General features: G+C 34.3%; 1 protein-coding gene across 4 annotated transcripts; it reads left to right on the top strand.

Moving 5' to 3' along the window:
- The first annotated feature begins 1,209 nt into the window (after window positions 1–1,209).
- Window positions 1,210–13,374, top strand: LOC144844813 (ATP-dependent RNA helicase vasa-like). 4 transcript variants are annotated; one of them, XM_078701903.1, is made up of 18 exons: window positions 1,210–1,252; window positions 4,577–4,655; window positions 5,383–5,431; window positions 6,198–6,244; window positions 6,401–6,506; window positions 6,588–6,761; window positions 6,923–7,084; window positions 7,175–7,195; window positions 7,315–7,374; window positions 8,097–8,174; window positions 8,290–8,412; window positions 8,730–8,908; window positions 9,211–9,495; window positions 10,003–10,315; window positions 10,723–10,822; window positions 11,115–11,385; window positions 11,758–11,887; window positions 12,086–13,374. In XM_078701903.1, the coding sequence occupies exons 2-17, from the start codon at window positions 4,635–4,637 to the stop codon at window positions 11,884–11,886; spliced, it is 2,118 nt and encodes a 705-aa protein (XP_078558029.1). In that variant the 5' UTR covers window positions 1,210–1,252; window positions 4,577–4,634; the 3' UTR covers window position 11,887; window positions 12,086–13,374. The 4 variants fall into 4 exon arrangements, with proteins under 4 accessions (XP_078558029.1, XP_078558028.1, XP_078558026.1 ...); XM_078701902.1 differs by having other exon boundaries at window positions 6,923–7,087; XM_078701900.1 differs by having other exon boundaries at window positions 6,923–7,195.
- The last annotated feature ends 175 nt before the right edge of the window (window positions 13,375–13,549 follow it).

The raw sequence follows: 13,549 nt of genomic DNA, 5'->3' as shown, positions 1-13,549 counted from the left end.
GGAGTCGGCAAACTGGTCAGATACCATTGGTATTTTCAGTGCAATCTTTGGGTCTAGTAGCCTAGGCCTACTGCATGGGACTACTCTGCAGTCTGAGTGTGTTGGATATTTTTGGGTAAATTGTTCTGATAAGCACATTTATACGAAACTCAATTGAACAATAAGAACAACGTTGACTGGATATTATTATTTATTATTACAGTTTTATAGTTTAAGGAAAAACCTGAAAAGTAGTAGGCCCTAATTGTACTTAACTTCTCTCTTTGTTTATAACTACTTTGTACGAAAGCCTAATCTCGCCACACGAAATTTCGACATAGCAAAAAAAAAAAAAAAAATAAATTAAAAAAAAGCCTATAAAAAAAATGAAAAATGTTGAAATTTCGACATACATATATTGAAATTTCGACATAGTATTTTTGTTTTATTTTTTTTACATACGTATGACCCAATACTATCCGTCATTACACATAACATGTGAGTAATGAGTATGCGACTTTAATAATATTTCTTTTATTTATTAAATCATGACTCGGCTGTACAATGTCCTAATTTATGTGTTATCACCAAATCAGATGATACGGTCTTACAATTCATCTGTGACTACATGATTTAACATGGATGATAATATGATAACATAATTTGTATAATATGTAATTATGGCACGATGAACTTGTAGCGCCAGATCTTTCCACGATCATACAGACAGCAGTGTAATGAGGGAAATAAAGTTAGGCCTACCTTAGCAAAACACAAGTAAACGATTACATATAGTATACCTCCTTGGCGTAAAATATGACATATGAATAAAAATAAATCAATCAAATAATGTAAACAATATCAATTTGAAATGCACAAATTAAAGTAAAAAATCAAATAAAAATTAAAAAAATACGGATCGTAGTTAATAAATCTATTGATCTATTTTAATAATTGGATAAAAATGTGAAAAGTGAACATTACAACACAATTAGTAGGGTGCATGTATAAATAACAGATTATTTTAATTACATATTTACATTCAATTAATAAACGTACAGCAAGCCACTAAATTTAAATAATGATTTATTTGTTTTTGATTTATTGAACCGCGACTATTCACTCATAACCACGTGCTACACTTAAAACCGCCCATGCGCAGTACAGATAGTCTCTAGGCTAGTTTTTGACACCACCATCGGATCATCGTCCCGCCGCCGTGTACGTGTGTGTTGTTTGTGTCGTCGTCGTTTCTTCCTTGCTGAGTGATGTTGTAAGTCTTTAACCATATTTGTTTTTATTTTATACGTAATCTATTCATTATTATGCTTTTGTTCAATATGTTGGTTCCTGAACAATTTCAATTGATTGCTTATTTTCCTGTGTTTCAATTGATGTGAGCCATCTCATTCGTTGTCCTCCACATGGATGGATGGACCGGATGGACAAGAAGAACCCTCTACAGGTGTGATACCTCGTGGTTTTTGTTTCTTTATCATGCATGTGTTCGACGAACCGCGCTGGACCCCCACGTGTGTTCTGTTCCAAGCATCATGTTATGTAGCCTACAAACCTAGAGGCTAACTTAATAATAACCCCCCTCCTTGCTTTACTCAAGCTCATTTTGATATGACTTTTAAAATAATAATCTATTTTTTATTCGTTCTAACTCAACAATAAAACAATTGACTCTCTCTGCTATTTATAAAAAAAAAGTTTCAAAGCAATAATTTGTTGCCATGTTTTGCATCTAGCTAGGCCTGTCTGTACTGTAGCTATAGGGGTAGGCCAGCCTAGCTAGTTAGGCCTACATTGCGAGCCTCGCTATAATATATAGCCTAGCTAGCCCTAAACTAGGCCTAGCCTAGGCCATAGTAATAACAGCGCTAGTCTAGCTAGAGGCCTAGGCCTAGTTCCCTTTCACCTCCAATTGTTAACTAACTTAAGCCTAGAGAAGTACTGTATCTAAACAAAGCCAAAATTTAAACACTATTGAAAAGGTGTTCTTAATCTTGGTTACTGGTATATAGGGAGGGATCAACTACTTTAATCGGTGTTTAATCATTACTGAAACTAAATATTTGGTATTTATGTAATGTAATTGCTACAGACAGGACATTGTTACTGTCTGTCTGTCATTGTTATTGATGTAAGTAGCGCATATACAGTTGTTATCGAATTGTCTTCTAACTCAACGCGAATCACATACGATTGCTTATAGAGTTTTGGGCTGGTTTTAAATGTTCCATCCATAAACCAGGTTGTTGAATTGCATAGGTGACGCAAACCATCCGAAGTTGCAAAAACTGTGACACGGTCAGTATTACCAATCATAGCATCATGGATTAGAAAGTCTCTGTCATCAACAGTTTTCATCCATTCACCATCAATGACTAGGTCTTCCAGCGATTGTGGCTGACCAGGATGACTTTTACTTCTTTTGATTCTGATGTTTCTTTTTAGACTTTCTGCACCAGTCATAGTAACACGAACATTGAGCGGTTGTTTGGCCATCTCATCAATGACTATCTGAGCTGGAGTTGCTCTACAAGTTGTGGCTTTATCCATAATATTATGTCTTGCTTTCTCTGCATGAGCCTTCATGATGTTAACTGCATGATTGTGTTCCGATACATACTGCACTTCGGCCATATCGATGTCTGTCCGTAGTACACCTTTGCAAGCAAACTTTCTACGTGAAGAACACTCCCAAATTATCGAACTTCTGTTAGACTTACGTTTAGTATAAAGATAACCATCATAGCATAATTTGCGACCTCCCTTATTATTTGTAATGAACTCCATTTTGAAATGATTTGTATTTTGATAACGTGCCTTATTTAAACATAACATTACAATGGCATAAAATGTATTATGAATCTTAACTAAGTAGGAAGTGTTTGATGTTTTGGCAGTGGCATTTGGAAGAGGTAACATGAAAAGTGTAGGCATCCCTTTGATTAGCTTTGATATTGTTTCTAAATAACACCCACACCCAAATTGCTATTCACAATAACACAATTGAATAAAAATTGATTGTCCAGCACTCCCACTTTACAATGGTAAAGTCCATTGTTGGGTGGCTTTTTACAATGGTGGCTTTTTACAGGGGTGGCTTTTTTCCGATTTCCTGTTCAGGGCATCATTTATAAGGAGCGCCTGCGCGACCGCGCTCCTCCGCGCTCCTCAACAGGCTTCGAGGAGAGCAATTTATCGCGCTCCTTAATTTTCAAAATAGAGCCTAGCTTTTGACAGTGTTGATTTTTCTGTCAAGAGGCCTAAAAACACGTGGATTTTTAAAAGTTAAAACCAATCTAGGCCTAGGCTAATAATATATAAGCTAAGTTATAAAGCTACAAGCCTAATGGCAGTCCCTCGTTTTTAAGGATCGCGAGCGCGATCGCAATCAACAACCTTCGAAAAGGAGAGCAATTCATCGCGCTCCATCTCACAGTGCGAGGTACCAACAAAGGGGATTCCCCTTCCTGCGCGCATTCAAGGGCGAGTTTACTTCATCGCCTCATAGTGCAACCAGTACGGTGTCATAGAAACACCTCCTTTACAGGAAGATCATGTCCCAACCAATAATTTTTCCCTTTATGTTTTTATGGAACGAGTTAATAAAATATATTTAATTTTAAAAGGAAACATTAATATAGGAGGCCTAAATATAATGTTTATTATTTAAAAAAGCTTAGCTGCTGGTTGCTTTAATTATGTCATTTTGAAGATGGATTATTTCTTCGAAAGTTCTAACCAATTTTGGTCACTCAAATCCTCCTCAAAACACGTGCTGATGTGTGACGTCAGCATCTTCTAGAAGCTCTCTCAGCCCTCCCCTATTGTGCGTGCGCCCATGTGTGACACATGTAAACACGATCAAATATCTTTCTTAATTATTTTAAAATGACACTTTGTAACTTATTATCAATATTTTAATGGCTGTTGCATGTTAGAATTGTATAATTTATGAATTGCAGGTAAATACTTTTCAGGTTTTCTGTCTGATTTCTAGGCCAACAAGCTAGGCTAGAAAAGCTAGGCTAAAGGCATATAGTTGGCCAGGACAGGATTCTCCAGGCTCCTGAAACCCAATCTACCCAGGCAGGCCATAAAAAAAAAATTGGCTTGAGTTTTTTGTACTGTAGAATAATACGATCCCCACGGAAAATATTGTGTGTAAAGGTGGGTGTGGGGAATTTTGTTGTGCCCGGCGGGGGGGGCGGCGGCGGGGGGGGGGGGGGTATCCCCTGTCGGGCAAAAAAATGTGTACAAAAAATTAATAAGGGCCAGCCATTTTTAATAAGGGCGACCATCCTTCAACTTCAACATAAATATTTGAGGAGAGCGATTTAAAATTTTTGCAAGGAGAGCGAATTGCTCTCCTCGGTGATTTGAGGAGAGCGATTTGTTGCTCTCCTGGGTTTTGCATACGTGATGCCCTGCCTGTTACTGTATGCGTTTAGATAAATGTCAAAGGTCATATTTCACATTTTTATTGGGAATTTCCCGAATGTAGTATCCGCCCAATTTTTTAAAAATCAATTGCTATACTGCTTGTACTATACCTATAATATCCTATGTATTTACTTTACAGAAACAGTACTCGGTGTTAATAAGCAATAATAACAATCAATCTTATATATTGAATTAAAATGGCGGATGATTGGGACACAGTAAGTTGATTTATTAATATATTTTTGGTGATTCACACTATAAAATTTATAAAAGAAAGAAAATTGAATGGAAAAACATTCATATTTATGTATTTTAAATAAGTTCATTAATATGCTTCTTTCCATGATTTATAAATCTGTATGTTTTAAACATTCATAACAATACATAGACAAATAATATGGAGTAGAGATGATATTAATATTTTATTTAATTGAATAAATATGTTGTTGATATAAAGTTTGCAGTACACCACATGTATTAGTTCTGAAAAGAACTGTTGAGTTTCTCGACGTTTCGATCAATATACTTTGATCGTCCTCAGGAGTGAGAATGCAGAAAGTCCAGGAAACTTGGAAAATAAGTGGGAAGGGTGGGACTGGTGTGAAAGCCAGAAACAATGGCCAGTTCACCACTAGACCATACCATGAATAAATATGTTAATAAATGGCCATCCACCAATTAAATGTAAAAAAATAGTTACAGATTATCTTACCAAAATGTCTGTGATTATATTAATTAGTGGTAATTAACCATGTAACTAAAATGATTTGTTTGTTTATTCATGCATGGGAACAGTTTCATAGTTTGTATGCCACAGATAAAGAATAAGAGGCTTACTTCCAGTTGAGAATTTAGAACAATGAAAAAAAAAAAAACAATAAATGAGTTTAAAGTTAAACAATGAAATCTGTTAATTCACTCACTCAATGTTTTATTGTGTTATAGCCTGGATCAACAATGAATGGAGGCCCAGTATCCTTTGGGAGAGGAAGAGGTGTGTATTAGAGATTACTAAATTTTTATTTTTCATACCATTCAATTACAAGTCACATTACTTACTTTGTTGCAATGATATTGGCCGTTTGCTTGTAGACCATATTAGTCGTTGTTGCTTCTCAAATAACTGATATCAATGATATTGACCTTTCCTTACTTCTAGCTCAGGAATGTGCCCTGATAGTTGAATTATCTTATTGGGCAAACTATAATCATGAATTTCAGATAATTTGTTAAATAAATACCACATACTAAATTAGCAAATGGCAAAAAACATGATTTTTAAATCTGTTACAAAAAAAAAAATCAGTTTTTGGTGGTTCAAGCTGACATGAGCTTGCCACTTTTGTTAGCATGTCCATCATGCTACCAACTATTGCATATTGACAACATTTTTTGTATACAAATAAATAAAAATGAAGCCTATATGGTGTTTATTTACATGTCATAAGTACAAGCTGGGGAGCTCAGAATTTCACTTTTCTATCTAATCTAATTTTTAAAAAAGTTTGATTAATTTATTTTAAATACATACCATCTCAATGAATAATTGAATGATTTGATTAATAATAATGTGAATAAATATTAATAACTTATAGTAAGTCATTTTTCCTTCTACAAATTACTAGACCTTATTAATAATACAATGTAATAATGAATAATGTAGAGACTTTCTTAGATCATTTAGCATTAAAATGAATGTAGACTTTCTTAGATCATTTAGCATTAAAATGTATACATGACCATGTCCTTTCTTTGCCTAGGCCGAGGATCTATTGTAAAAGCTTTTTCAGCTAAGGCTCCTGCTACAGTAAGTGTAATTTATTGTAATTATAATGCTATTTTATATTGGAATTATAATAGGGGGAAAAAGGAGCATTGCCATGTTTTAAAATTAAAAATAAGTTAATATATTAATTTTCCTTATTTCATTGTAAAATACATAACATTGATAATTATTATCTAGAATGGCTTTGGATTTGATTCGTCTCCTCAAAATGGAAATCGAGCTAAAGGCCGTGGAGGTGGATTTGGCGATGATGATGGATGGAATGAAGACGCATCAAGTGGTGGTGGATTTGGATCCAAAGGTGGTAGTAAAAGTTTTGGTTCAACCAATGGTGACGGAGGTGGCTTTGGCTCTAGCAGCGGAGGTGGATTTGGTTCGGGTGGTGGAGATGCATTTGGTTCAGGAGGCGGTGGCGGATTCGGATCGAAAGGTGGCAACAAAGGTTTTGGTTCAACCAATGGTGACGGAGGTAGCTTTGGTTCGAGTAGTGGAGGTGGTTTCGGTTCGGGTGGCGGAGGTGGTTTTGGCTCAAATAAAGGTAACATTTTCCTCAACTCAATATATAAAATCTGTAGAAATAGTATTTGTATTGTTTATTTATTTGACCATCATAACCAACACCGGTTCTCGTCAGATCACCGAAAATAAGGCTAAGAAGAATCAAGATAGTTATTGACCATCCATTACATTTTTCATTAGGAGGAAGCAGCGGTGGTGGCAGATCATGTTTCAAATGTGGTCAAGAAGGCCATATGTCTCGTGAATGCCCAAATGGTGGCAGTAGTGGAGGAGGGGGAGGAAGCCGTGCTTGTCATAAGTGTGGTGAAGAGGGCCATTTCGCCCGCGAGTGCCCTACTGGTGGTGGTGGCGGCGGCGGTGGCCGTGGCGGTGGCCGTGGATGTTTCAAGTGTGGCAAAGAAGGGCACCAAGCCAGAGACTGTACTGAAGAAGGTTCAAGTGGTGGTCGATCAGGTAGTTAGTTTTCTAATACATATGTGATGTTAGTAAGTGTTAGCTAGTATTGACTATAAATTGATCTCGGTCTCATTCATCTGCTTCAAATTAATGTGTTGTGTGACTTTTTTCATTAGGTGGGTTTGGTGGTGGTTTTGGGAGTTCATCTGGTGGTGGTGGAGACAACGGCAACAAAAGTAAGTGGTCCTACTGGGATGTACTATCCCAAAAACTGCTAGATATGATTAAATAAATAGTTATCACATGTTTTTTTAATTGTTGTTTACTCCTTCCCATACCTAATATTGTTTTCACCTGGTGTTTTAAGGCAGAATTTGCTGAAAGTGCTACATTTTGTCACTTCTGCTTACTAAATATACATAATGCATGACGAAAGCATTGATACTAATAATAATATCCAGTAAAAATGGGAAATTGAAACGGCTTCCTATAAGCAGCACAGATGGAATACTGTGCTTTGTATGTTGTGGCACTTTCTCTGAATCTTTACCTTTAACTGGCATTTTATTGTTGTATGGAAAATATTATTATTATTATTCATTACAGTTGTCGTGAATAATTAAGCATCATCCTAACAAGTTAGGTAAAAAATATTGCTTCCTGCAACAATGATTATTTTTAATTATTTACAATTTTGGCTGGCAATATTTTATAATTTTCATTTCTTTGTTACAATCTAAAATCTACAGCTTTGTATATTTACCAGGATGTAAGTCTGTTTACTTAATGATACATACTCTTCAGCCAGTGTCAAAGTGCATATACCAACTTTACTAATGGTATACATTTAACATGTATTTGCTACATGGTATATTTAATCTATTGTCCACTGCAATAAAAACCAGTAATTTTTACTTTCTTTAATTAATATCATTATTTTGTTTTTATTTAATAACAGGTGATACAGCATGTAGGAAATGTGGAGAAGAGGGCCACTTTGCCAGGGAGTGTACCAATCCCTCAGCTGGGGGTGATGGTATGTTTAGTCACATAATTTAAAGAAATCAAATAATTGATGATAATAATAATGTAAACTATTTAAAAAAAATAAAATTGTACTGTTTATGTAACATGACTGTATTTTGAATTAGATAAACCAGCTGCACAGACGTATGTTCCCCCAGCACCACCTGAAGAGGAACAAGCAATATTTGAGACTATGCAGAAGGGTATTAACTTTGATAAGTATGATGATATACCTGTTGAGAAATCAGGTAAGTACCGTGTAATGTATTTTTACTTATTTTATTGTTATTTATTGTTTTAAAAAGGTGTAATTTATTGCATTATTGAAAATGCAAAATCTCTTCCACCTTGTGAATTAACCTTAAAAGAACTTTTCAATCATAATGGGTTTTTCCGGTTTGAAGTTGATTCATGTGTGTTAATAGAAAATGTCTTCAGAATTAAAAAATCAGATCTCTCTCTACTTAACAGACTGTTAAAGTGCATTTTACCTAGAATAAGAAGCAGATAAATGCAAAGGTCTTAAGATGTAGTGTAATTTATTAAACATTATATTTATAAACAGGTAATGATAAAATTAGCTGTTGCCACTCATTTGACGAGTGTACGCTGAACGAAACAGTGCGTGAGAATGTACGCAAGGCAAAATATGAAAAACCTACTCCTGTACAAAAACATGGTATACCAATCATATCCGCCGGACGTGATCTAATGGCATGTGCTCAAACAGGATCAGGCAAAACGGTTAGTTTCGTTTCGTTTATAAACAGATTGTTGTTTCAATTAATATATTATCAGGACCCTTCTTTTTAAAGTTAATAGAGAACATATCAGTAATAGTTTTTACCATTAATGTTTTACATTTTGGTTTTCAAAATAATAATTCTTAGCCATTTAAGTTAACGGAATATAAAATAGTAAATTACACTTATTAATGTAGTCTCCTATAATATAAAATAGTGCATCTGTTAAATAGAACCTATTCTGAAACCATAGTTTAAATGTTTTAACTAATAATTTTATTTCTCATTTCAAAACTATTTTAGGCTGCATTCTTGCTACCAATTATCTCTGGAATATTGCGTGATGGTGTACAGTCTGGTTCTCTAAGCGTTTCGCAAACCCCACAATGCATCATTGTATCGCCCACACGTGAACTTGCCATACAAATCTTTAACGAAGCGAGAAAGTTTGCACATCATACAATTTTACGGCCTGTTGTTATCTACGGTGGCACTAGTGTACAATATCAAACAAGTGACCTGGCCAAGGGTTGCCATTTGTTAGTTGCTACACCAGGTCGTCTTCAGGATTTCATCGACAGACAGAAAGTAAGTGATGAATATCTGGCTCTATCATTGGAATATTTTTGTTATTATTTAGTTAATATTAATGCATTGTCAAGTATGATTTATGTATGCAACATGTTTATTAATAATTTTTAAATTATTTAAAAGCTGTAAAGGTATTATTACCCTATATTTATATTTATGTTTGAACGTAGGGTAATGAGCTGTTAGCTCATTTTACTAATCCTTGGCATTATGTGGTAGGGTGGCCAGTTCCTTTCCATGCCACCTTATCCTCCGTAGTATTTTCAACCAGGTACTCATTTACAGCTGTAGAATCTCAAAAATATATAGTCAATAATTAATAAAATAAGTTTGGTTTCAATGTTTAATTACTTATTTACATTCTGTCTGAATGTGAGCTACTTGATGCTATTGATAATCATGTTTAAGTTCCTTTTTGTCAAACAAATACTTTATTTACACCAATTTTGGCAAGTAAGGTATTTGATTTTTACCAGTGTTAACCTTGTATGTTTCACCAAATAGGTAAGTGTTGAGAAGTGTAACTATTTAGTACTCGATGAAGCAGATCGGATGCTGGACATGGGATTTGGACCTGCAATGGAACGATTAGTCAACAATCCAAATATGCCAAAGAAAGAAGAACGACAAACATTGATGTTCAGTGCAACGTTTCCAGAAGAAGTACAGAAGCGTGCTGCGGACTACCTAAACAATTACCTTTTCTTGACAATTGGTCGCATAGGAGGTGCAACCCCGGACGTTGAACAAAAAGTCATTGAAGTGGACCAATTTCAAAAGAAAGACAAATTAATTGAAATACTTAGAGCTGGTCCTGGTAGGTTTAATGTATTCTTGTCAAATTTAGCTTATTTTGCATAAATAATTTTCAAGAGCTAGGCATCTTTGTGGTTCTATGGCACATTCAGCTTTTTGTAAAAATGTTGAGAATTTGTACAATTTGAAGCTGCGACTGTTGGGTCTCATTCACTGCCAACCAAGTTGCCTTTAGGCTTTGATATGGATTCAATAAGGAGTTTACTTTAATGTGCGTGTGCTTTAAAACAAATGGTAAATGTTTTGCATTCGTTGAATGAGGAGAATAGTTATTTATTTATCCTGCAGTACAGTAAATCTTTTAACTCTTCACATATCCTCTCATTCAACTCAAACATTCATTATTCATATAATATTAAATAGATTGCAAATGGTCCCACTAACTTATGTTTATTGTCTTGTTTGCAGAGGATGACAGAACATTAGTTTTTGTAGAAACCAAACGATCGGCTGATTTCCTTGCTTCTCTTCTTAGTCAGACTGGTTTTCCAACCACTAGCATTCATGGGTAAGAATATATTTGATTATCAAGTTTGTAGCTTTTATGTATTTCGATAAGTTGCTACAAATTTAGGAGTGCAGTTGTTTTTTGTCAAAAATAAACCATTACATCAGGCAGGATTTGAACCCAGGATTCTAGGATCGGTAGTCAGGCATCTTAACCAAAAAAAACTACAACTCCACTTCTGTAAAATGTTGCTTTGTAAAATCACAGTATAAAAAAATTATTCGGTGCTTATCTAATTCATCATTCCAATGTCCTTCATGTGATTTAAAAAAAAAATGTATTTTCTTTTTAGTGATCGAATGCAGAAAGAAAGAGAAGAAGCTCTTAGGGATTTCAAATCGGGAAGAGCTCCAGTAATGGTTGCAACTTCAGTTGCAGCTCGTGGGCTTGACATTCCAAAAGTAAAGCATGTCATCAACTATGATCTTCCTGAAGATAATAGCGAGTATGTGCACAGAATTGGTCGAACTGGTCGTGTAGGAAACCTCGGAAAAGCCACAAGCTTCTTTGATCCAGCAAAGAATGGTAGCATCGCCAGAGCTCTGATTAAGATTTTGGCAGATGTAAGTTTAATATCAAATTGTAGCTTCTAAGGTATTTCATCGTAACCAACAACATGGCTAAATTGTTACTACTATCTGGGAACATTTTCCGCCAGTGTAGCATGTTTCCTACTCAAAAAGTTATGGCTAATGAAAATGTTTTTAATGAAAATGCTTACTTGCTATTGTTTTTTTATTTGTTTTTATTGTTTATTCTGTAAAAGAAACCATTACAATGGTTAGAATAGAACCAGTACATAGTACTGTAAAGCATATATATAGGAAATACAGTTGTCTAGTAACAGTCTACACACTAATAATTATATTGAATCAAAAAGGATGTCAAACTGGTTTGTTTTAAATGTTATTCAATTTGTTTACATTTGAATACAGGCTCAACAAGAAGTACCAGATTTCTTGGAGGTAGTAGGTGACAATGCTGTAGGCACATACCATGGTAGCTCTGGTGGTTCATTTGGAGGCAGAGACACGAGAAGGGTAAGCAACTTTATTGTTATGTAATGTAACATTTTTGTCTGACTGAAGTTTTGGATCATTTTTCTGGTTGTTCTGTAACAATATTATAAGATATGTGTAATGTAAAAACAAAACAGCAATAGCTACCTAGCAATTCAATTTGGTTATTTGTCTTGCTTTACAAATTGCTATATCCATCATTTTTGTCTGTAGAGAAATAACTTTGGTGGTGGAGGTGGAGGAGGAGGTGGAAATGATGGCGGTGGAGATTGGAATAACACAGCTTCATCAGCAGCAGCAGCCGAAGAAGATGAGAGTTGGGATTGATCTTATTACTTGATCACTTATTTTGACCTTGATGTTACAAAAAATACAAAGCACATGATGTTTACATTGTGGGAAAAAATATATAGATATTGAATTTAGTTTGATTTAGTTGATGATGGTTTCACTGTATAAATATGTACATTACATTTAAGAGGAACGTCCAAAAGGGAGCATTAATCAAAGCTAAAAGAGAAAATAACTAGTTTTGAATGGTGTCCTCTTATTGGGATATTAGGTGGTATGTCCATTAGCAGCGGTGGTCACCTTTTGTTATTTGTTAACTTAAAATGGTGTATTGCACTTAAATTTAAGTTTAGTTGCTGCATGCATGATTGCATATGTGTGCTTTATATATATCGTCTTGTTTTATTAACTGCAAATATTCTCCACACTATAAGCATATGCTTATAATAGTTGGTGAGTAGATAACTAATTACCTGTATTAGTAACAGGATCCACTAAAGTTTAAACTGTTTTAACTCCAAAGACACATTGTATATTTAATTCCAAAAATCTAGGAAAAAAAGGTTTAATTGGTATTATTAGTATATGGTGTATTATCTGTATGTTTCTTAGTGCAGTTATATTTTTAGAATGAGTGAAATATTGAATGAATGCTATGAAAAGTATGATGATATGTGTATACTGTTGTTGATGACTGAGAAAAGATGTAAGCTATAACAAAATAAATGTAGGAGCTTTAACAGGTACAGAAAGTAATATGTAGCTTGATGGGACGGAATGATCTAACAAATCCAATTTTCAATATGACTATTTAAGATTGTATCAACAACACTTTTGCATGTGTACATTCCCATTAAAGTGTATTATACTCCATAAGCCATAATGTTAACATTTGGTATTTAATTTTTGGGGCATTTATGTTTACTTAGTCACATGTAGTGTAAAAAAGTAGTAAATTATACTATACTATCAAAATATATATTTTTTGCATTATTAAATGTCTCTTTCATTTTTAAACTTTTTCCTACACAAATGTAAAAAGGTTTAAATTATTAGTATAATAGAGCTTTTACACCCCTAGTAATTTAGATATAGAATTAACCAAAAGTGTTGCTTTTTTTTTATGTTACCCATACTATTGATAGCGTATTTTATGTTGCATGTATGTTTTTTTTTATGACCTTCATATTGTTGAATTATTGTAGTTGAATCTTTAAATAAAATGTGTTGAATTGCAATGTTTATTTAGAATCCCAATTGATTTTTCATTTACTGTACAGACACCAAGCAGCGGCTGATAAAGCTTAACAGCAAAAAGGAACATGCACATTGAGCACTTCCATCAATGTCATCTCTCCTTTTAAATATTTATGTTTTACATATTTTGTTTTTGTTCACTAGTGATCAATTTTGGATG

This window comes from Antedon bifida, chromosome 6 (genome assembly GCF_963402885.1).
Source record: "Antedon bifida chromosome 6, ecAntBifi1.1, whole genome shotgun sequence".
NCBI classification, from domain to species: domain Eukaryota; kingdom Metazoa; phylum Echinodermata; class Crinoidea; order Comatulida; family Antedonidae; genus Antedon; species Antedon bifida.
The sequence above is the reverse complement of the archived record's forward strand: the minus strand, read 5'-3'. Positions and strand labels throughout refer to the sequence as shown.